Below are 24099 nucleotides of genomic sequence, written 5' to 3' on the forward strand. Positions count from 1 at the left end.
ATAGTTATAGAAAATCTCAAATTAAAACAACTTAACTTATTCCTTCATAAATAAGCGAAACAATGCTAAATTGGCCACACTGACTTGTTTTTTCAGCCTGTTTAAAATACTCACTCTTCTTGGACATATCTTTCTCTTTCTCTGAAACCTGACCAGTTATCATGGCTGTCTTGCTTATTAAAGAAGACTTGTTCTCTCCCTGCCTCACTTGGCAGCCTTTGGAATATATGTTTCATTCTTCTGTTCCCAATGTCCATTAGCAATGGGATGGGGACTTGACCTTCAAACCCTCCCCTGTTCATGATTGGTTAATAGAGCTGCCAACTACGTTTGCTGTTTCTCCCACTTCTCTGCATTGATATAGGCCAGATTGAACTACCTCATGCTATGTATGTCTGACTTCAATTCCTCTCGACCTCAAGTGCGAATGCTTATTGGAAGTGTGTGAAATGGTAACGAATATCCTGTCGTCTCAGACCAAGTTTTGGTGGCTGCTCAATGTCTGTAGGGTAAATTCATTAACTTACTAATTACACCTTTGTCTCAATGCTTGTGAGGTGGATTTTTAAATCTTTTGAGATCTCACTTTTTAACATGAAAGCAGCACTTCAATTTAAGTCCTATACAAATCCTTTTTGTGGAAAAATAGTCAAAAATCCCAAAACACACCAAAGGGTATGGTGGAAAAACTTGCATGCTGGGAAGAAAGTTAGATAATGAGAAACAAAGAACAAAAGCAAGATAAGATAAGGAGGAAAGTATTTTGCAGAAATGTTTGATCACACTGGATAAAAACCTGTTGTGGGATGGACTTCACCCTGATTATCAGTGGTAGGCAATGTATTTCTGGAGGTAATCTGAACAGGCTATTCCTCCACCTGGTCTGTGCTGGCATCCGTACCAACCTCCCCCTACCCCTCTCTACATCTAACCCTATCAACCTATCATATTCTGCTTTTTTTCTCCCTCATGCTTATCTCGCTTCTTCTAAAGTGCATCTATGCCATTTGCCTCACTATTCCCTGTGGTAGCGAATTCCTCATTCTTACAACTCTTTGGGCAAAGAAGTTTTTCCTGAACTCCCTATTGCATTTATTAGTGACTGTCTTATATTCATGTCCTTTAGTTTTAAAATGCTTCATGAATGGAAACATTTTCTCCGCGTCTACCCTGTTAAACCCTTTCATTATCTTAAGCACCTCGCCCCCTCCGCCACCCTACCCCACTCCCCCAGCCAAAGGTCAATTACATAATTCATTGTAAGTATGAATTGAAATAGGTTGGTTGCCAGGGATCTAATTTTCCTGAAATGCAAATAGCCATTGCATTTTATGAAAACAGAATAAAACATTCCAAATAGCACTTGTACATAGTGACTTGTGCCTTTCTTGAGCACATCAGAACACGTCACAAAGGAGTTTGTGCCGGAGCGAAAACAGTTCATCAAAGGCCAAGCTTTTATTAACAGCGCTGCTGCCACCATCCGAAACAAGAGAAAAGTCTAAAAACAGAAACAAGTAAAATATATTGTTTTAAAGTATTACGACTGTTACGTTCTCAGTCCGAATTTAATTTTATTAGTTAACCATACAATTTTGCTCCTTTATTAACTTCACCTGCAGGTTAACAGCACTATATTTGTGATGTGACAACTCAGGAAAAGAGGATAAATTTAGCAACTGACTGCATTGCAAAATTACACTGCAAACTACTGAAAATTGAGAAAGGAAATACTGTTGGCTACAGCTGGCCTTGGGTCAGGGCCCTAAAAGCCTGCTCGGGTCTGCAAATGAGGTCTAGCCCGGCCCGAGTCCTTCCATTTTTTTCCCGCACCTGACCCGACCATCAGTTAACTTCCGTTTTTCACTTTGTTCCTTACCTGCACAAGCTTAAAATAACTAACAAAATCACCTTTAAAGTCCAAAAAGTAAATTAACATTAGAGTCACTTACCTGAGATGGTGATAGAGTGTGTCCGATCCAGCCCTGCCAGACCCGGAAGTCCGACCTGCCACGTGTCGGGTTCAGGTCAGGTAGCAGGCCTTTACAGGACCCTTGCTTCCGAACCATAAGTTTCAACCCTACTGTGCTTTACTTGCAGGCAGAGTTGGAGCTTATGTCAACTGATAAAATTGTCCTGAGCCGAACCGTTGCCTGCTGATGTTGCTGCAGAAGGAGAAATGTAGAATTCAGCGTATGTTTTTATATATCTAAGACAGGAGAAGTACATATAGTACACATCTACTGGCCCTTCCACACTCACCCCTATCCTTCAGCTGATTTCATCCTCATGTACTAAATCTTCCCCCTCTCCTGCCTCTAACTTTTGGGAGCTGCACAACAACAAAGACCTGCAGCCATATCAGGGAGGGCATTTGGGGAGGTAGGAGAGAGATGAGAGTTCTGGGCTAGGGCAGGGGGAAGGATTAGAGGAAATTTGGCCCAGTGGGCTAGTAGAAGGGAGGAACGCGACAGAGGCAGCTGATTGGATAGTCTCTATCTTAGTGACAAAGATGTCCATGAGCTCCTTACATTTATTGTTGGAGGAGATGGGGAGAGAGGTTTATGAAGATATTTTGCAGTAGAGAACAGAAGGCAGAGGTTATCTTTGCATTCTAGGATGTTCCTGTTTTAACAGATGCAAGCAGAACTTGATGGTGTTTTCCATGGTTCAGCCAGATCTGGTGGTGGATGGCTAATCCAGTTGTCCACCATATCCTCTCAAGTCTGCATCTCTTGGACTTGAGGGAGTGGATATGGGGGCCATATCAGGGGGATCGGCCAGGGTGAGAGAGACTAATAGTTTTATTGGGGAGTAGGGTATCAAAAGTGGAGGTGAGGGTGCATTTGAGTGAATCATTAGCTACAGAAATGTTGTGGCAAATGGATGACGAAAGATTAGACAGTTGGGATTTTGAAAATGCAGTTGTAAGTGAATTGGGGGCGAAGTTTTTTTTTTCCCAGGGACGGATACAGAACGAGGAAGGTTTGGGGCATGGAAATAATCAGAGATGGCCTTATCTATGATTGATGTGATGGGACCAGCAAGAACGCATGAGATGGCAAGATCGGGGAGGGGTGGCCGTGTAATATGGGGTGAGGTGTTTACACGAGGGATAGATTTTGGGAGGATGAAGAGGGCAGTGAACTCAGAGGAGAGAGAGCATGATGAGTCGAGATGGAGGTTGAAACACTGAGTATGAGAAGTTACTCGATAGGCTGAGGGAGGAAAACAGTGAAGATATCTCAGTAGAACATTTTTTATTGTACTTGAGAGGATGGTACAGAACGATTATTAAGTGAGAGGGGTGGAACAAGGTGAGATGCTCAGGCAGAGAAGTAGGGGGTCAAGCCACAGTGTGATCTGGTCATAAGCACAACATCGCCACCACGACAGTCTTGGCAAGGCAAGTGATGGAAGATGGAAAGGCTTCATTAAGGAGAAAGGTGTCGTCGTCCTTCAGCCAGGTTTCCGTTAAGGCCGTGAGGTATTTGCAGTCATCCACAATAAGTTCATGGGTGGCCAGGCAGCAAACCAGGAAGTATAATCTGCTGAATCCCTTCACTTTTAATGTTTAAATTTTACACACAGTGAAATAAATGATTGAGGTTATAAACATGGGATTAAGGTAGTAACTAAAATATCATAAATGTTGAAAATGCATATTTAAAATTTGGAATTTCTTATAATGGAGAAATTTGTCATTCAACAAATATAAAATTACTCTTTCAGGGCCAGTGAGGCTGTTTAGCACTAATTATGAGCTTGGTATTCGATTAAACACTCAGTTGCACCTAATTCAACAAGGTGTAATTTTTTTCAAAGGTTTTTGCATGAGAGTTGTAAGAGTTGAAGTTCTCTTCAGTTCATTGATTTCCAGTTGATTTCATTCTGGCAGCACCTCAGCACACCTTCTGGAAAAGTGTACAATCACTGACAAACTTCTGGATTTCCACATTTAACTGCACATGTGTGGACTCCAGAAGTTGCTGTTAGTTTCAGAGGAGTAATGATGGCGAACGCTGACAGTTTCACTGTCATTACTACCGCAAAATCAGGGCCACAGTCTTTGAGTCATCCTTTAATTGTTTTACTTGCCTCTAACTGACTCTTGAAATAAATAGGAGATGCTCTTCCATTGTCGTGACTCCTTACTACTATCCTCTGTGGATTAATTTTAGCTTTATCAATGCTTTCCTTGTGAACATTAACTACTTTTGGTACCTTTCCTTATCTGAATGATTAGTGTTTATTACTCATGTATATCTATATCTCCTTATAGATCAGTTGCTGCATGTGGCTGTTAAGGTGTATGGGCTTTTCCTTTCAGGATTTTTTAATAAAAGTATCTTTTTTGTGCATTGGAATATTTTGTACTTGGCTTCTCCCACCTAACTGGTTATTTACATATCTGTAAGTTGAGTCTATTTAAAATATGGCAGAGCAATCTGACTGCAGGATGGTTCCCTATCAGCTATTGCTGATTACTAAATCAAAGATATTATCTCCTCTAGTACTAGTCTCTACATGATGAGTTAAGAAACCAATATTTATTGTAAATACCTATTTTGGGGTTTCCTATCTCTTATACTTGCTCAATATTTGTCCCTGGATAATAAAAAATGCTAATCTGTATTCGCTTCCCTTTGTTGGCTCCATTACAACTTGATTGCATAGCTGCAGATTCTCATCCTTCCCTGAAACAACATTGAATGTTATGTACTTTTTTTATGATTTGTGCTTCATAATTTCTGGCCAGCTCGCCATAATGCCATTTGTCCCCATGTGAACAATGACAGTAGTTCCTTTAGGCACCTCGTTAGCACGTTGGCTCTTCGTATCCGTTATGGTGTGAATAAAGAAACATATCAGATAGAATCACTATTTAGAAAAACGTACTGAGGTAGTAAGTTCCAAATTATTATAGCAGACATTTTTCCAGTCTTAATTTTGAAGGAAAGGAAGATCATACATTTATAAAACACCTTTCATAACCTCAGGGTATCTCAAAGTGCCTCATAGCTAGTTAAGTACTTTTGAAGCACAGTCACTACTATAATGTAAGGAAATATGGTAGCCAGTTTGCGCACAGCAAGGTCCCACAAAACAGCATGAAATAAATGACCAGGAAGTATGTTTTTGATGCTGGTTGACAATTATTGCCCTAGTCACTGGGGAGAACTCCTGCGCTTCTTAAAATAATGCCATGGGATCTTTTATGTCCATCTGCATGTGCACTTCCCACAGCAGAACATGCCTTGAGTACTGCACTGAAGTGCCAAAGTAGATTATGCGCTGAGGTCTCAGGACTGAGGCTTGCACCCACAACTACAAGTGCTACTGCTGAACTAAGGTTGTCAAGATTAAGATCTTCTGTCCCTTCTCCTATGTCATTGGTCCACTAGCTTTTTTTCTAGTCCCTTCTATGATCTTAGCTCACTAGCTTTTTTTAAACATTGGAGATTCTACTGAGTGCACGGTGAAAGACAGATGGGATTTTTGGTGTGAAGACTCAGTGCAACCTAGCAGAAAACGTCCAGTCTGCTGTTACAATGCTCGACTGCTTTCTTCTATATGAGAGTACTTCGTGTTTTTAACAATGTAATTGAGATTAATTTGTCTTAGTAATTTATAATTCTTAGTGAAGGCAATGCTCAACAGTCCTTCTCTAGCATGTTTTGGAATCTAACTGATTATACTTACCAGAGCACTAACCTGCTAACTTTTATTTGACAGTTATAAAGCATTCATTGTGGTATTACTGGTGTATAATAATGTAACCAGAATGTAATGCTTTTGCAATTATCCTGCACACAAAAACAGTCTGTGAAATGCGATAGCGCAACAGAATTCTTAAAATATATGCTGATCTGTGGATGATTTTATAGAATTTCTCTCAGTGCACATAAACTGAGTAACTTAATTTGTGTTTATAGATGGTGTTGAGAAATTGGATTCTGGATGGTTAACTTGCCAAAGTGAAATTCGTTTGAGGTTACACTATTCTGAGAAACCTCCAGTTTCCATATCCAAGAAGAAGTTCAAGAAGTCCAGATTTAGGTAACCTGTTTTTATTAAAATAATAATGCTCAATTAAGCTTGTTCAGAGCATCCAACCTGGATGTGATTGTTAGGAGATGGAATTTGTAACTGCTGTGTGCTATGAAGTTGGGGCCACTTGACTGAACACAGTTAACAATATTCATTGGTCAAGGCAAGATTTATTCTCTACAGATTTGTGAGAATATTGTTCGGCTCTCCAACCCTGCATTGGAACTGGAGTAGTATTTTTCATGATGTATAGAAAACGACTGAATTATGTGTCAAATGTTTTCATGTTCTGCTCCCAGAAAAGCTGACATAATAGCAGTAAAACTGCAAACATTATTACTTCTGTGTGGAAATCTTTCTTCCTTTTATGGTGTCATTGCTTTGTTAACCCTCTATGAAAAGAGGTTTGTTGGAGTGTACATTTAGAGCACTAAAAAAAGGCTTTGGAGCTTGTCATAAACCTCCACTTTGCATTCTCTGGACTTCTGATCCTTATACCATAACATCAGTTTTTTTTTGGAGCAGTTGCTTCTTTCGGTCATTAATTTTAGCTATATCTTCTTGTGCCACTTTATACAAAGACAAGTTATTTCTTTATTGGTGCTTAAGTTCTCATCCAGTGAATCATTTCCAGAATTGCAGTCACTATTGTTCCTGACCACAGCAAATGAGATGAATGATAAGTTAATCTGTTGTGGTTGTTTAAAGGAAGAATGTTAGCCAAGTTGCAAGAGACCTCAGGTATTCTAATATTTTAATAGGGTTTTTTGTCCACCTGAATCACTGGAATAGAAAGAGAGTTGGGAGAGGCAGCACTAGAGTAAGAAATGGTATGGTAGTAGGTGGAGTCAGAGTAAGAGGGAATGCAGTAAGGTTTAAATTAGGTTTACAGTATATATACCTGAACGTACAGAGTGGAATAAATCAAGTTGGTGAGGTGCAAGCTAGGTAGCCATGTGGAAGTATGTTGCTGTGGCGATACCAGATACATGACTCGCAAGGTGCAGGTCTGGGTACTAAATAATACTGGATACAAAGTTCAGGAAAGATGGGGAAGGAAAGCAAGGAGATGGGGTAATGGTGTTGTTTTAAAGATATTAGTGCTGGAGACAAGGGATTCTAGAGGGGTCAAGGTCAGAATCTATTTGAATAGAGATAAATAATAGAGGTATCATTATACTACTGGGTGTATTCTATAGCCCTCCAAATAGTGAGGACGATTTTGAGGAACAGATTTGCAAGGAAATTGGAGAGTTGCAAAAACTATAAAATAGTGCTAATGGGGGTCTTTAATTATCCTAGTATAGACTAGTATAGTTATAGGGTGGGGGGGGGGGGGGGGGGGGGAAGAGTTTCTAAGGTATGTTCAGGAGAATTTTCTAGATCAGTATGTTTTCAGTCCCGTGAGGAAGGAGGCATTGCTGAATCTGATTCTAAACAGTGAGGTGGGACGTGGATCAGGTATCAGTAAGGGAACATTTAGGGGACAGTGATCGTAGTATCATAAGGTTTAGGTTAGCTATGGAAAAGGACAAAGAGCAATCTAGTGTAAAAATAATTAAGTGGGGGAGGGCCAGTGTCAATGGGGTGAGAACTGATGTAGCCCAGGTAAATTGGAATCAAAGTTTGGAAGGCAAAACTGTAATTGAACAATGAACTGCCTTTAAAGTGGAGATAGTTCGGGTACAGTCAAAGTACATTCCCACGAGGGGAAAAGGTAGGACAAACAAAGCCGGGGCTCCTTGGATGACGAAAGAGATAGAGTAAGATGAAGCTGAAAAAGGGTGAGTTTGACATACCAGATTGAAAATACAAGTGACAACCAGGCTGAATATAGAAAGTTCAGAGGGGTGAAAAAAGAAATAAGAGCAGCAAAGAGAGTATGAGAAGAGACCAGCAACCAATGCAAAAGGGAATCCAAAAGTCTTCTATAGACATATAAGTGGTAAAAAGGTGATAAAAGGAGGAATAGGACCGAGTAGGGACCAAAAAGTAGATTTATGCATGAAGGTGAAGAGCAGGCTGAGGTACTAAGTTTGGCTAGTGCGCCTTGATGCGCCACACTGTGAAATGCTGATATCCAGGCAGTCACTCTCACTTCAACTCTTGAGATCAGTTCTTTTGTCCATCTTTGTACTAAAGCTGTAATGAGGTCAGGGGCTGAGTGGCTCTGGTGGAACCCTAGTCTGAGCATCATTGAGCAGGTTATTGCTGTTTAAGTGGTGCTTGATAGCACAGTCGATGACCCCTTCCATACTTTGCTGATGATCGAGGGTAGACTGATGAGGTGCAATTGGCTAGATCAGATTTGAACTGCTTTTTATGGATAGGACATACCTGGGCAATTTTCAACATTGTCAGTTGATGCCAGTGTTGTAGCTGTATTGGAACAGTTTGGCTTGGGGCACGGCTAGTTCTTCAGCACAAATCTTCAGTACTATAGCTGGGATGTTGTCAGGACCCATAGCATTTGCAGTATCAAGTGCCTTCAGCTGTTTCTTGATATCATGTAGAGTGAATTGGATTGGTTGAAGGCTGGCATCTGTGATGCTGGGGACCTCTGGCACTTATGGCTGAAGATGGGTACGAATGCTTTCAGCCTTTGCTTTTGCACTGATGGGCGGGGTTCCCCCATTTAAGACTGGTTCGGGTATAAAATTAGAAGCCAACTCGGGCCCAATCTGACAATAGGCAACCCGAACTGACCCGGGCCCGAGTCCTTTTAATTTTTTTTAATACCCGACCCCGACACGTGTAGTCAGGTTTGGTCGGGTAGCCAGGCTTTACTGCAGAGTGCGGACTGCACGTTTCCCGCCTTGACGTCCAGAATGTTAATTTGAAGATTACAAGGCAGCGCTGTCCACGTCCAGCCCGACCCAACCTGAACCCGACGCTTGCCGTCGGGTCGGGTAGCCATGCTTTATCCCCCATCATTGAGGATGGGAATATTTATGGAGCCGCCTCCTCATGTTAGTTGTTTAATTGTTCACCACCATTCACTACTGGATGTGACAGGAGTGCAGAGCTTTGATCTACTCTGTTGTTTGTGGGATTGCTTAGCTTTGTCTTTTGCATGAAACTGTTCCCACTCGTGAAAGGATCGAGACCAAGAGGGCACAGATTTAAAATAATGGGTAAGAGAAGCAAAAGCGACATGAGGAAAAACTTTCACACAGCGAGTGGTTAAGGTCTGGATTGTGCTGCCTGAGTGTGATGGAGACAGGTTCAATTGAAGCATTCAAAAGAAAATTATACTGTTCTCTGAAAAGGAAGAATGTGCAGTGTTATGGGGAGAAGGCGGGGGAATGGCATGACGCGAATTGCTTTTTCGAGAACTGGTGCATTCACGATGGGCGGAATGGCATCTATCTGTGCTATAACAATTCTGGCATGCACGTAGTTCTGTTATAGCTTCGCTGACACCTCATTTTTAAGTATGCCTCGTGCTACTCCTCGCATCCTCTCCTACACTCCTTATTGAACTAGAGTTGATGCCCTGGCTTAATGGTAAAGTGAGGTAGAGCATGGCTACCCGACCCGGACCCGATGACGTGTCGGGGTCGGGTCGCTCTTCCAGGTCCGGCATTCGGGCTCGGGTCAGGTCGGGCCTGGTCAGACACACTCTTATCACCAACTCCAATCTGTGGCTCCAATGTTAATATTCTTTTTGGACTTGAAAGGTTGTTTAGTTACAGTATTTTTAAGCTTGAGCAGATGAGCAACAAACAGAAACTCTGTTAACTGATGGTCGGATCGGGCGCGGGAAAAAAATTAAGGACTTGGGCTGGGTCGGGCTCGGGTCGGATGTGGTTCTGTTGGGCTTGGGTCGGGTTTCATTTGCAGACCCAAGCTGGCCTTTCGAGTGAGGGAGATGCTGGGCCATGAGGTTGCAGATTGTGTTTGAATACAATTCTGCTGCTGCTGTTGATGGGCCACAGCGTTTCACGGATGCCCAGCTTTGAGCTGCCAAATCTGTTTTGAATCTATCCCATTTAGCACAGTGGTATTGCTGAACTACAAGAAAGCCCCCAGCGAGTTAACATCCATAGCATTTAAAGCTGCCAGAAGCGCTACACAAAGAACAGCCAGGCGCTGCGCAAATGACTACTGGCAACACCAATGCAGTCATATTCAGCTGGCTTCTGACACAGGAAATATCAGAGGGATGTATGATGGCATTAAGAGAGCTTTTGGGCCAACCGTCAAGAAGATTGCCCCCCTCAAATCTAAATCAGGGGACACAATCACTGACCACCGCAAGCAAATGGACCGCTGGGTGGAACACTACCTAGAACTGTACTCCAGGGAAAATGTTGTCACTGAGACCGCCCTCAATGCAACCCTGTCTCTGCCAGTCATGGATGAGCTGGACGAAGAGCCAACAAAATCGGAACTCAGTGATGCCATTGATTCTCTAGCCAGCGGAAAAGCTCCTGGGAAGGACGGCATTACCCCTGAAATAATCAAGAGTGCCAAGCCTACTATACTCTCAGCTCTGCACGAACTGCTTTGCCTGTGCTGGGATAAGGGAGCAATACCACAGGACATGCGCGATGCCAATATCATCACCCTCTATAAGAACAAGGGTGACTGCGGTGACTGCAACAACTACCGTGGAATCTCCCTGCTCAGCATAGTGGGGAAAGTCTTCGCTCGTGTTGCTTTAAACAGGCTCCAGAAGCTGGATGAGCGTGTCTATCCTGAGGCACAGTGAACTACTTTCGAGCAGAGAGATCTACCATTGACATGCTGTTCTCCCTTCGCCAGCTACAGGAGAAATGCCGTGAACAACAGATGCCCCTCTACGTTGCTTTCATTGATCTCACCAAAGCCTTTGACCTCGTCAGCAGGAGTGGTCTCTTCAGACTACTAGAAAAGATTGGATGCCCACCAAAGCTACTAAGTATCATCACCTCATTCCATGACAATATGAAAGGCACAATTCAGCATAGCGGCGCCTCATCAGACCCCTTTCCAATCCTGAGTGGCGTGAAACAGGGCTGTGTTCTCGCACCTACACTGTTGCGGATCATCTTCTCCCTGCTGCTCTCACATACCTTCAAGTCCTCAGAAGAAGGAATTTTCCTCCACACAAGATCAGGTGGCAGGTTGTTCAACCTTGCCCGTCTTAAAGCGAAGACCAAAGTACGGAAAGTCCTCATCAGGGAACTCCTCTTCGCTGACGATGCTGCATTAACATCTCACACTGAAGAGTGTCTGCAGAGACTCATCGACAGGTTTGCGGCTGCCTGCAATGAATTTGGCCTAACCATCAGCCTCAAGCGAACATCATGGGACGGGACGTCAGAAATGCCCCATCTATCAATATCGGCGACCACACTCTGGAAGTGGTTCAAGAGTTCACTTACCTAGGCTCAACTATCACCAGTAACCTGTCTCTCGATGCAGAATTAAACAAGCGCATGGGAAAGGCTTCCTCTGCTATGTCCAGACTGGCCAAGACAGTGTGGGGAAAATGGCGCACTGACACAGAACACAAAAGTTCAAGTGTATCAACCCTGTGTCCTCAGTACCTTGCTCTACGGCAGCAAGGCCTGGACAACGTACGTCAGCCAAGAGCGACGTCTCAATTCATTCCATCTTCGCTGCCTCCGGAGAATCCTTGGCATCAGGTGGCAGGACCGTATCTCCAACACCGAAGTCCTCGAGGTGGCCAACATCCCCAGCAGATACACCCTACTAAGCCAGCGGCGCCTGAGATGGCTTGGCCATGTGAGCCGCATGGAAGGTTGCAGGATCCCCAAGGACACATTGTACAGCGAGCTCGTCATTGGTACCCAACCCACCGGCCGTCCATGGCTTCGCTTTAAAGACGTCTGCAAACGCGACGTGAAGTCCTGTGACATTGATCACAAGTCGTGGGAGTCAGTTGCCAGCGATCGCCAGAGCTCTGGCGGGCATCATAAAGGCGGGGCTAAAGTGTGGCGAGTCGAAGAGACTTAGCAGTTGGCAGGAAAAAAGACAGAAGCGCAAGGAGAGAGCCAACTGTGTAACAGCCCCGACAACCAATTTTATCTGCAGCACCTGTGGAAGAGTCTGTCACTTTAGAATTGGCCTTTATAGCCACTCCAGGCGCTGCTGCACAAACCACTGACCACCTCCAGGCACTTGCCCATTGTCTGTCGAGACAAGGAGGCCAAAGACTGCCACACAACAAGTTGAAGGGTGTCCTCAGTGTGAAGACGGGACTTTGTTTTCACAAGGTTTGTGTGTCAGTCACTCCTACAGTCATGGACAGATGCATCTGCAACGGGTAGATTGGTGAGGGCAAGGTCTAGTAATGTTTCCCCTCTTGGTTCCATCACTGCCTGCTGCAGGCCCAGTCTGGCAGATATGTTCTTTAGGACTCTGCTCACTCAGTCATTATTGGTGCAACCGAACCACGCTTGGTGATGGACAGTGAATCCCTCACTCAGAGTGCATTCTGTGTCCTTGCCACACTCGGTGCTTCTTCCAGGTGGTTTTCAACATGGAGTACTGATTTATCAGTAGCGGGAGGACAGTAGGTGGTAATCAGCAGGAGGTTTCGTTGTCCATGTTTGCCCTGATGCCATGAGACTTCATGGGGTCTGGAGTCAATGTTGTGGGCTCCCAGGGCAATTTTCTCGACGTACATCACTGTGCTGCCAACTTTGGTTGGTCTGTCCTGCCGGAGGGACAGGATATACACAAGAATGGTGATGGTGTCTGGGGCGTTGCATGTAAAGTATGCTTCCATGAATATGACGACGTCAGGCTGTTTGACTAGTCTCTGGGACAGCGCTCCCAATTTTGGCACAAGCCCCTCCATATTAGTAAGGAGGACTTTGCAGTGTTGACAGGTTCGCCGTTGTGGTTTCCAGTGCCAAGGTTGATGTTGCGTCCAGTTTTATTCCTTTTCAACTTTTGTGTAGCTGTTTTGATGGGCCATTTCAGAGGACAGCTAAAAGTCACATATAGGTAAGGATAGCAGATTTCCTTCCCTAAAGGACATTAGGGAACCAGATGGGTTTTGGCAAAAATGTATGGTGGCTTTATGATCACCATTACTGACCAGCTTTCTGTTCCAGATTTTCATTAATTAAATTTATTTATTAATTGAATTAAAATTTCACCAGCTGCCATAGTGGGATTTGAACCTATGCCCCCAGAGTATTAGCCTTAGTCTCTGGTACACTAGTACAGTGACATTACCACAATGCCACAGTCTCCCCTTGTCAGCTACCTTTTCTTATGTCAGAGTAGAGGTGGACATAGTGGAGAAGTAGGACTGCTTTCCAAAATTTTTGCACCAGAAAGATTTTAACAATCCAAAGGATAGTGAGGGTTAATGTGAGTGATATTGTTTTGGTACTTAGTTACTTCTAAGTGGTATGTTTTTTGAGACCGTTGATGTTAAATGGGAAGTACAATGGGTAGCAGTTTAATTCAAACCCATTTACTCGGGCATCGATCAAACCTCACTAATTATGTGGGTTTCAACAGAAACAACACCTTATATTTATATATAGTGCCTTTGATATAATAAAACATCCTTAGAAGTGTTTCTCACGATTGTTGAAAAAGCTAAATTTGACACTGAGCCACATGAGATATTTGGATCTATGATCAAAAGTTTGGACAAAGAGATAGGCTTTAAGGAGCATCTTAAAGGAGGAAAGAGCGGTGGAGACATTTAGGGAAGGGATTCTAAAACTTCGGGCCTGTTTGAAGACGTAGCCACCAATAGTTGAACGATTAAAATTAGACTACTGTAGGTATCTTAGATGATTATGTGGCTGGAGGAGATTAGAGGTAGAGAGGGGGCAAGGCTTTGCAGGGGTTTGAAAACAAGGATGATTTTAAAATAGTGACGTTGCGTAACTGAGAGTCAATTCCGGTCAGCGAGCACAGAATGATGGGTGAGCGTGACGATGGTAGTTAGGGTGTGGGCAGCAGGGTTTTGGATGACTTTGAGTTTACAGAGTGAAATGAGAGAGGCTGGCCAGGAGTGCATTGGAATAGTTAAGTCTTGAGGTGACAAAGGCATGGAAGTTGGTTTCAGCAACAGATGAGCTGAAGCAGGGGCAGACCCGGGCGATGTTAGAGGTGCAGATAGGCAGCATAGCATTGATATGTGGTCGTAAATTCATCTTGGGGGTCAAATATGTCACCAAGGTTGTGAACTGTCTGGTTCAGCCTGAGGCAGTTGCCAGGGAGAGGGGTTGGAGTTGGTGTCTAGAGAGTGGAGTTTGTGGTGGAGACTGGAGACACTGCCTCCAGTCTTCCCACTTCTCATTGTATAATTGGAGGAAATTTCTACTCATCCAGTACTCGATGTCACACAAGCAGAGGGTTTTTCTTTGCTGATAGGCTGTCACAGTTGAGTGGAAAAAGAGCAAAATTCACTTAGCTGGCTGCTGTTTTTAGCAAACTACCTAAGTTGTAGAAAGCAGTCATTAGATAGATAATTGAAGTACTTGATAAAAATTACCCTTGTGGGAATAGCAGTCCAATGTTTGAGAGCTTTCTGCATGAGAACAAATATATCCTGGAATAAATTAAATAGACACATGTGCTATTGGACAGGTTTTGATGAAAGACTTCAAGATAGGGGAGGAACTGGCTTTTTGACACTCCCAAAGTCAGCTATAGCAGATCAGGAATAAACTCAATGCATGAAATTAATTTCCTCCCCCACCCTACTCATCAAAAGGAAAAATTGAGGCTTTAGTAGCAAGTAAAGAGAAGGCTGCCACCTGAAAGAGATGAGTTTTCCCATAGAGTCAAGGCAAATAGCTGTCCATAGAACTACATGGGAAGGAGAAATGTTCCAAAAGCTAGTTTCTGTTCTTGACCTATAGCTGGCTGCCACATGGTCAACAACTCTACATACCCCATGCACTGCACAAGTTATGTAAATCAGATCAGTGAATTAATAATAATGAACTTAATGTTCACAATTTAAAAAAAAAATCCCTCCCCTTTGCATAGCAGATTCTTTTCCCTCACATGAAATTCCTTTATGTTGAAGGAAAGACCTGATGAAGCTGGCCCAAATATGCAGTTTTAGTTGCATGTGAAAGGTAATCATGTGGGGTTCTAGCTGAAGGTCTTGGAGGCTAGTAATAACCTTAGGAAAACTTGGATTGCCTGGTTGGTAGGTTGACTTGCGCACTATAATATACATAATAGTTAATTTGATTAAGCAGCATGTCTTTTTTTAAAACTGCCAAGTGCAAAAGTTACAGTTTCTTCAATATAAATGAACGTTGGGTGAATGCCCTGTGGTTATTTAATTTGAATTCTTTAATGCCCATTTTATATTTAAAGGGTAAAGTTGACATTGGAGGGTTTTGAGGAGGAGGATGAAGACGATGACAAACTGCTAACTACCTCAGTGCAGAAAATGCCGAATACTTTAGAAATTTCCTTAATCAGCAACAGTGGATACAAATCTCGTCACTCACAGCCAGATTGTGGATATGCCTTAGAACCTGGCCAGTGGACAGAGTATAGCATTCAAACCATGGAGCCAGATAACTTGGAACTGATTTTTGACTTCTTTGAGGTATGACAATTTTTGTTCTGTATAAAAAAACTTCTAAGGGAAATATGTAAATTGTTGATGATCAATTTGTGAAGTTTGGGGTGGAAGGAAAGGATTCATTATGAAACCTCCATGTTGGAAAAGTAATTACTGTATTCACATGAGAAAAACCATTCAGAACACAGTCTTGTGGACAGAATTTGTACCTCTCCACCCCTTCTGAACCACTGAAATGGCATTCTGAGGTAAGCCTTAGCTCTTTTTCTTCTGTCAGAAGCAGTAACCATGATTCTCTCTCAGTGAAAATAGAAATTGTTTTTTCAATTTGTTAAATTTAGCAAACTTTGTATAATTTCTTGGGTAATGGTACATATTACAGGTTTACTGGGCTGATTAGAGAATTTAAGGCTTCAGTTCAGTCCCTGGAGACTTTTAGTCAGGTTAGTCTGTGTATTTTTAACTTACACTTATAATTTATTCTGAAAAAATAATTTTAGTGCTGTTCTGATGGTCATTTTGCATCAGGGCTTGATTATGCTCTGTTTGTGGCTACCTGTTTTTGTTGGTGTCTGGTTTCAAAATTAGCATCAGTTGCTGAGGAGCCCCTCCTACCAAAAGTCAGTCACAATGCATCTTTGTTGCCTTCAAATGTCACCAGTTTATCCACAGGCAAACTTTGTTCCAGACTCTGCAAGTAGGTTTGATATAACTGGTTCAGTTGTTGAAAGAGAATCCTGCCCATGAGAATGTGTAGGTTCTATTTGTCTATCCAACTTGACAAAGAACACTTCCAACCCCAGGATAAAGAATGGGGTGTAGAAGTAGAGATTTGCAAACTCTCTTCCTTAAGACACTATATTCTATATTCTTGCACTTAGCAGAACAGATGTTATTGGAAGATGGGGGCAGCAGAGAATTCCAGGTCTCACTTGCCCTTTGTTGTCAGAACCTGCTGCTATTGACTGTAACTGAAATGTCCTATCCCTGAGTAATGCTCAGGCAACTGAGTTTTCATTGATGCAGTCACTTTTCCTCCTGATATGATATTGGCTTGGATACTGAGCAATGGCCAGGTGTGGTTCTAAAATGATCAGGGCATACCAACACATTAATTCTTCCAATCTCACTCATCAGATTTTCCCCCTTACAAACACAAATAAAAATCAAGTGTTGGTTCACATGCATGAAGCTTCATTCGTGGGAAGTGGCTATTTTTTGTCAAAAGGTGAACTTACTTCCCTTCAGAGAACAAAGTAAAAATGAGGGAAGTCCTATTCCAAGAAGGCTTTGGGCACCAGAGTTTTGACAGCACATAACTTCTGAGCATGAACCCAGACTCAGTCAGTAGCAAGCAAAGATGCTGTATGCAATGGATGTATCTACTAGTTAGACTTGCTGAGTTCAGCCATTATCTACTTTTCATTCTGTGTGACTTTCCCCAACTTGGAAGTTGTGTTTCTGTTTTGCTGTCTTGGTTCTAGTTCTCATTTTTATGTTGTAATGTTTAAATGGTTTTCTAACTATTGGTCTTGTATCCATTCATTACCTGAAGGAGGTCTAGCTCTGAATGAAGCTGTAAAACAACAGTGTGAGAGTACCACATGAACACCCAATATAAAGTTCTTGTCTAGGCAAAGAAGGAGTTGTGTGTGTCCAAAAGCTTGGTCAAATATTCACCACAGGTGAATTTTGAAGAGGAGGCACTAGAGATATAAGAAAGACATTTGAAAGAGTGGAATCAAGGCAGCTGAAGGCACAGCTGCTAATAATAATGGGAGTCTGAGGACGGAGTAGTAGGATTAGAGGAAGTTACAAAGATGGATGAGGGCATGGAGAAATTTAAGCATGATGGTGAGAATTTTAAATTTGCAGGACTGGGAGCCAATGCAGGTGAGCAAGGACAGGTGGAATGGATGAGCAGAACATGGTGCAGCATAAAAACACAGCCAGCAGAGTTTAGTATCAGCTGGAGTGTAGGAAAGGAAACCAACAAGGAGAGCATTGTGTAATCGATTCTGGATGTGACAAAAGCTTCAAGAATACAGCTTGGACACAGACCGTGTCATTTTGGTGCAAGGGATTAAAGGGATTCAAAGTTGCAGGAGAAATGGACACTGAATTAAAGGGCAGTAAACATGTTCAGGGACCTTGGAGAAAGGGGGATTCAACAAGGTAGTCAATAAGGACGGAGGGGGGTTGAGGGTTTTAAAAAAAAAAAATTTAGGGAGGTGGTAATGAGGAATAGTTAAGTACATTTTTTTTCTCCTTTCACTCTGCTGAATTTGTGTTTTTCTTTAAAAGCATTATTCAATATTTTATCCAGCAAGAACAAGTTGGGTAACTTGTACTTTTAAATATAGTGTAAACTCATGTGTTGTACTTTACAGGAAGAATTGGGTGTGGCAGTAGTACAAGGTGATGCACTTCCAGGTCTTGTGGGAACAGCCTGTCTTCTGTCTTCAACAATTGTAGAAAAATCTAGTGGAATTATCACACTTCCCATCATGAGCAGAAATTCTAGACAAACTATTGGAAAAGTGAAAGGTATCAGTATTCAAAACTAAAATGCATAGTGTATAATTCTACAATGCGCAGAGTTAGACAAATATGCATACACTAATGAACAAGTCATGTTAGCACGCGGTTATCCCTGTTCAAATTAGTTAAGGGTTTCTTACCATGTATTCAGATTTTACCCATTTGCTTTGGACAATAGGTAGCAAAGTTAAATACTGTGTATTGTACAGACCAAACCTGGTCAACTGGTTGCATAATGAAATTAGGGAACAAAATAGCTCGAAGAATCAGCACAATATATTGGAAATTATTGAGCATTTCAGTAATCTGGATTCTAAATGCTATACAAATAATGTGCATGTGCATTTTTTTTTTTGTTTATCTTATGTCTGCCTTTGTTTTCTTTTTCTTTACCAATATTATCTTCCACCTTCTTCCAAATGTATTGACTATTCCCGGAGGATAGTTTCATGGATCCTTGCCATTAATCAGAAGTGCAACTAGGTGATTTTACATCATGATAAATTCTAATCCAGACTCCATCTTAGAGTCATAGTTATACAGCACAGAAGCAGGCCCTTCAGCCCATCGTGTCTGTTTCACACGAGCTTCCAGCAGGAATAGCTGGATAGCGTTGAGAGTTGGAATTCTGTGATCTTTTCTCACTAAAAACCCAGTTGTCCCCAATGGCCACTTAGGTGAGATCTGTTAATTCAGGACAGACTGAACATCAAAGCTGGCACCTTCCTCATGCGCCATTGGGTGTGTCCCCTAACATAATAAAACCTATACTCCATATAATTATTTATGGAACTTGTCATATTTTGCTGTCCAATTTAAAAGCCACAGGTATGAGTTGACACTAAGTTTTATGAAATATTGCTTAAAAATAAAATCATGTAGCATGGTAATTTGTTACTGTTCAAAGGCTTCACTTGAAAAATAATTAACAAACATGAGTTGCATCGCTATTGAGTGTTAAGATGGTAATGATGAACTGTAGCCTCGTCTTAGTCTTTGTACCAGAAACAAGGGTTCTAGGCACAATTGTAAAATACTTGCAAGTTTATTAGGCTGCGTTAGCTGACAACGCCACCACAATTGCACATGCGCAAATGCAGCCTGTGTCACTAAAACGTCACAGTCTGCGACGTCAGGCAGCTGCCAGAATTAAAGATGGTGCTGCTCAAATAATCACACGATGGCAACCTAAATACATGGCAGCACACAATGGCTGGAGGGGAGGGAGGGAACGGGCCAGGGAGGGAGCGGAGAGGGCGGGCGGGTGAGCCAGCGGTCAGGGGAGTGGCAAGCGGGCGCTGAGCAAGCGGTCAGTGGGGTGGAGGGGGGTGGTGGTGAGCGAGCAGTCGGGGGTGGGGGGGGGGTGGGGGGGGAGGGTGAGCAAGTGGGCCAGGGCCGGTGAGCGAGCGGGCGGGAAGGAGGAGAGCGCACCCGCCACCAGCAAGGTCTTCGGCCAAGCTCTCCCCACACCCGCTCTCTACCTGCTCCCCAGACCCCCTCTCTCTCTTTTCCCCCCCCCCCCCCCTCTCTGGCCCGAATGCTCTCACCATCTGCCTGCGTTACCGCGATGCCGTCATCTGCACATGTGCGCAGATTGGCACAGTCGGATGATGTAAGCCGTCAGCTGCGTTGTCAGTAATCACTTTGAGTTTATTAAGGTTTACGTGAGCATGCGCTCGGACAATGACGCAGAACACACGGCGATACTTTGCTGTAGATGGTCACAAATTATTGTCGTTGAACTTGGCTTTCTATATCTTTTCTGTTTTATCTTTTAATTTTCTGAAAATGTTCCTGCTTTAAGCTGGGTTAAAAGGCCATTACAGCACATCCTCCATGACCTTCATTCCTGGTTTTACAGTGGATATTATTATCTCAGCATACCAAAGACTCAGTTTCTTGTGAGACTAGGAGGTAAAAGGCTCCACCGCATGATCTAAGGACATAACATAAACTGCCTTATCTATTGACATGCACAGAAAAAGATAAACTGTGGCTGTATTCATGAGAATATTAGAAGTATCCAATGCTGTTTTGTAAGGGTGTAACTGTTGTATAAATGTTGAGGTTATACTGATATTACTTGTTTCAGCAAATCTTTGAAGGAGCTGCCTTTTTACCTGCAAAATGAAGTCTTTAATTATAACAGAATACAACTTAATCTAGCTTCTTTATTCAAGACAGACTGAACATCAAAGCTGGCACCTTCCTCCTTAGCCATTGAGTGTACCCCCTACTATAATACAACCTATGCTTTCTCCATATAATTATGGAACTTGTCATCTTTTGCTGTCTAATTTAAAAGTCCCAGGTATGATTTGACACTAGGTTTTACAAAATGACTTGGAATATAATGTAATAACCACTTCTGTCTTTATTTATCTACATGTACAGTTGACTACATCGTTATTAAGCCCCTGGAAGGCTATATTTGTGACATGTCTCCATCGTTGTCGAAGTATTGGAAACCAAGAATAGCTTTAGATGTTGGGCACAGAGGTGCTGGAAATTCATCATCTGCAAAGTAAGTTTTTAAATTAGTTGAAATCCATTCTAATTTTTGGCAAGCAATATAAAGCAGTAGTGAGAGTTGTGTAACGCCTTTTTACACTCTTCATGCCAGTTTAGGAGTATAGCCGAAAATTCTTCAAATATGCCCCAAAACTGCACCTAAATGTCAAACCACAGAAGAGCACGTGCTGCTTTCGCACCATTTCCATTTCTCACCTTCAATTGCATTCTTAAATGAATATTTAGCCAGTTTAATTTTGAGGTTAATCAGCCGAGCAGGAACTATTTGTCAGAATATACCACATAAGTCACTATTCTTATTCATTAATACATGCAATATAAAGAAATTTTAAATCTCAGGTGTTGGAACGAAGCATAGAAATTATTTTTGTCCTCAATCAGAATAAATATAAGATTGGGTCCAGGTTAAAACCTAAAGTTTGATTTTGTTAAAACAGTCACAGACCACAGTGATGGGTTCAAGTTGCTCTAGACTCTGGAATATCTACATAAAATAAAAATCTTGTATCTAAGCACACTTCATGTGCACAACGTGACATCTATTATAGGGCTTTTTCTTTGTAAGCTTGTGATGCTTTAATAACACAATATGGTTACTTGGTGGCTTTATGTAGTCTTGGAGCATTTTCAGAATCCATGCAACATTTTGTATTTTACTTATAAATTAGAAATCTTGTGAAAAAATGCAATGTAAATGTAATTTCTTATTTTTCAGTCTCTATTCATCAAATTCATTTAAATTTCAATATAAATATTTAAATAAACATTTAGTGTCTGCTGGCTCTGTGTAACAAATTTTTAAATAAATATTACATGGTTTTACAAAGTATTTATAGCACAGAAACAGGCCATTAAGCCTGACCGGTTCATGTGCTGTTTATGCTCCACACGAGCCTCTCCCACCCTCCTCCTAACTCAGTTAACATATCCTTTTATTCCTTCCCCCTTGTGTTTATCTAGATTTCCCTTACTGGCATTTATGCTAGTATTCTCAACTAAAAGAGAATCATAAAGGTATATAAAATGTGATCACATGCCACTGCTTCCAAGGGGTCTGACAACTTAATGTATTCTGCCCCTTTAACTGAAGGCCTGGCATGGGTGAGGCAATTTCTCTGCTTCCTTCCCTCCTGACCGCCATGCTGGTTCTTGACGTAAACGGTAGGTCAACCATCTGCCAACAGGTCTACTTGAGAGACATCTCAGTCCATAGACATGGAGGTATGGTAGCAGCGACTTGTTCATGTTGCTGGGGGAAAGAATCTGGAGAGGAGCTGTTTGTATTTTTGTGTGTTTTAATTGTGGTTAGGAGAGTACCCCCTTCTCCACCTGCCTCCCCTTCAGTCAACACCACCAGTGGTGCAAGAATGTAATTACATGATGACAGATTTGCATAGGTGTTTTTCATTGCATTTATATAGGAAATATAAAAATAAAGACAGACTTACTCCAAAATGGCGACAAAATTATGTCTGCTCCTTGATTAAATTATTCCCTGTTCTGTAACCCCGCTTCACCTAAAGGCTGCACTTGGTCTTGGCTCACTATAATGCCAATGGAGGTTGACTTGTCCTTTTGAATTTTCTTTTGTTGGGAGGTCTGGACAAGTACAATGCATGTTTGGTCTAATTTTCCTGTAGTCACTTAGTAAAGCAGAACCAATCACGCAATAAAATAAAAACTGTTTACCCTCCCTAAACAACCTGTATTCTTTATATATTGTGTTTGGCCTCAGCAGCAAACAGAAATGCAATTTTTTTTCTGGATGTTTCTAAAAATTATTTTTGCTTCCATTTTAAACTAAAGTGCTATTGCTTGTTAATGTTGGGGAATTAAATATTTGATTATTCCACCATAGATTTCTGAAATTGTTAAACTGTACATTTAGACACATTACAGTTTTATAGTGATTTTCTTAAAATTGTGTTTTAGCCTCGCGAAAGTCCGAGAAAACACAATAGCTTCCTTTAAAAATGCCGCTAGTCACGTAAGTAATAAAACAACTCTGTATGCTTTTCTGGTATATATGACTTTAAAAGTCACAATAACCACATACATTTCCCCAAAAAATTATTTAAAACATTAATGTTATTGATGAAACTATTTGAACAAAATAATCATCTGATCTAGACCAGTATTGCTCGGCTATAACTTATGGATTTAAATTTATGTCATAGTTTCAAAGTATAGATTTCGTTTTCAATATACGAGAAATTGCATTTTTATTAACAAATGGATAACAAGAAAAGCAGATTTTAGATCCTGAAAAGGTCAATGAAATTGTACAAATGAATTTCTTGCCACCTAAATGAGTGAAGAGACATTGGCCATTTGGAAGTTTGCTATCATACAGACCCAAGGCCTTTCTAAACTATCGGCTACATATAAAACCTTGTTTTTAGAATGTGTCAAAATTCTTATTTTCTTGCTATCAGCAGCAGTTTATGATTGGCAGACTGGAAATGAGTCTTTTACTGATATTTGTTATGTTTATTGCCATCACTACTCTTAGTGAGTCTTTTATTAGAGATTTTGGATTCGTGTATGGTAAGCTTCGGTTAACACTTAATATTGCGTTGGTCAAAAATTTCAATTAATTTGATGTCTACCTGAGTCACAGATAGCATCCACATTAATGGGCAGTGATGAGAATTTGGATAGGTGAGGACATGGGTCCCTGCATTTTAAACAAGTTTGAGTTTCTGGAAGAAGTAGATTAGGAGAGCATGAAAACTTGAGCTTTCAGATGATGGTTAGGATTTTGACAGGAGTGGGTAAGGGTAATGTTACAGAGATGAAAGAAGGCAGTCTTGGTTACCAAACACATGTAGGGAAAGGATTATGCAGTACACCAAGATTCAGATCCTAAGGGCGGCACAGTGGCGCATTGGTTAGCACCGCAGTCTCACAGCTCCAGCGACCCGGGTTCAATTTGGGTACTACCTGTGCGGAGTTTGCAAGTTTTCCGTGTAACCGCGTGGGTTTCCGCCGGGTGCTCCAGTTTCCTCCCACAGCCAAAGACTTGCAGGTTGATAGGTAAATTGGCCATTGTAAATTGCCCCTAGTAGGTGGTAGGAAAATTGAGGGAAAGTGGGGATGTGGTAGGGAATATGGGATTAATGTAGGATTAGTATAAATGGGTGATTGATGGTCGGCACAGACTCGGTGGGCCGAAGGGCCTGTTTCAGTGCTGTATCTCTCTATGACTCTATGATTTAATCTGCATTGGGACCCTACAAAGTGGGTTAAGGTTGGATGTTGCTGTTGGGAGGTGAAGAACACAATTTGGACTTTGCTGACATTAAGCTAGGGAAAACCTAGTGGTTTTCAAGTTCCTGGTGGGGATGGTTTTTTGTTTTTTAAGCAGTAATCTATATCTCGGATCTTATTCTTGTTTTGTACATGGTGATGTCTGACCCATCTGAACCAATGGTTCCATGTGATCTTAA

The 24099-nt window shown here is 41.8% G+C and overlaps 1 protein-coding gene across 3 annotated transcripts in view; it reads left to right on the top strand.

The window, feature by feature from the left end:
- gpcpd1 (glycerophosphocholine phosphodiesterase 1) overlaps nucleotides 1-24099 on the top strand; it is an 85297-nt gene that overhangs the window by 22742 nt on the left and 38456 nt on the right. For all 3 annotated transcript variants that reach the window (XM_068044372.1, XM_068044371.1, XM_068044373.1), the window contains 5 exons: nucleotides 5937-6060; nucleotides 15364-15601; nucleotides 17968-18124; nucleotides 20513-20642; nucleotides 22583-22637. In XM_068044372.1, coding sequence (XP_067900473.1) covers nucleotides 5937-6060; nucleotides 15364-15601; nucleotides 17968-18124; nucleotides 20513-20642; nucleotides 22583-22637 — 704 coding nt within the window. The remainder of the gene's footprint in view (nucleotides 1-5936; nucleotides 6061-15363; nucleotides 15602-17967; nucleotides 18125-20512; nucleotides 20643-22582; nucleotides 22638-24099) is intronic.

Source organism: Heterodontus francisci, chromosome 13, assembly GCF_036365525.1.
Source record: "Heterodontus francisci isolate sHetFra1 chromosome 13, sHetFra1.hap1, whole genome shotgun sequence".
In the NCBI taxonomy this organism is placed as follows: Eukaryota; Metazoa; Chordata; class Chondrichthyes; order Heterodontiformes; family Heterodontidae; genus Heterodontus; species Heterodontus francisci.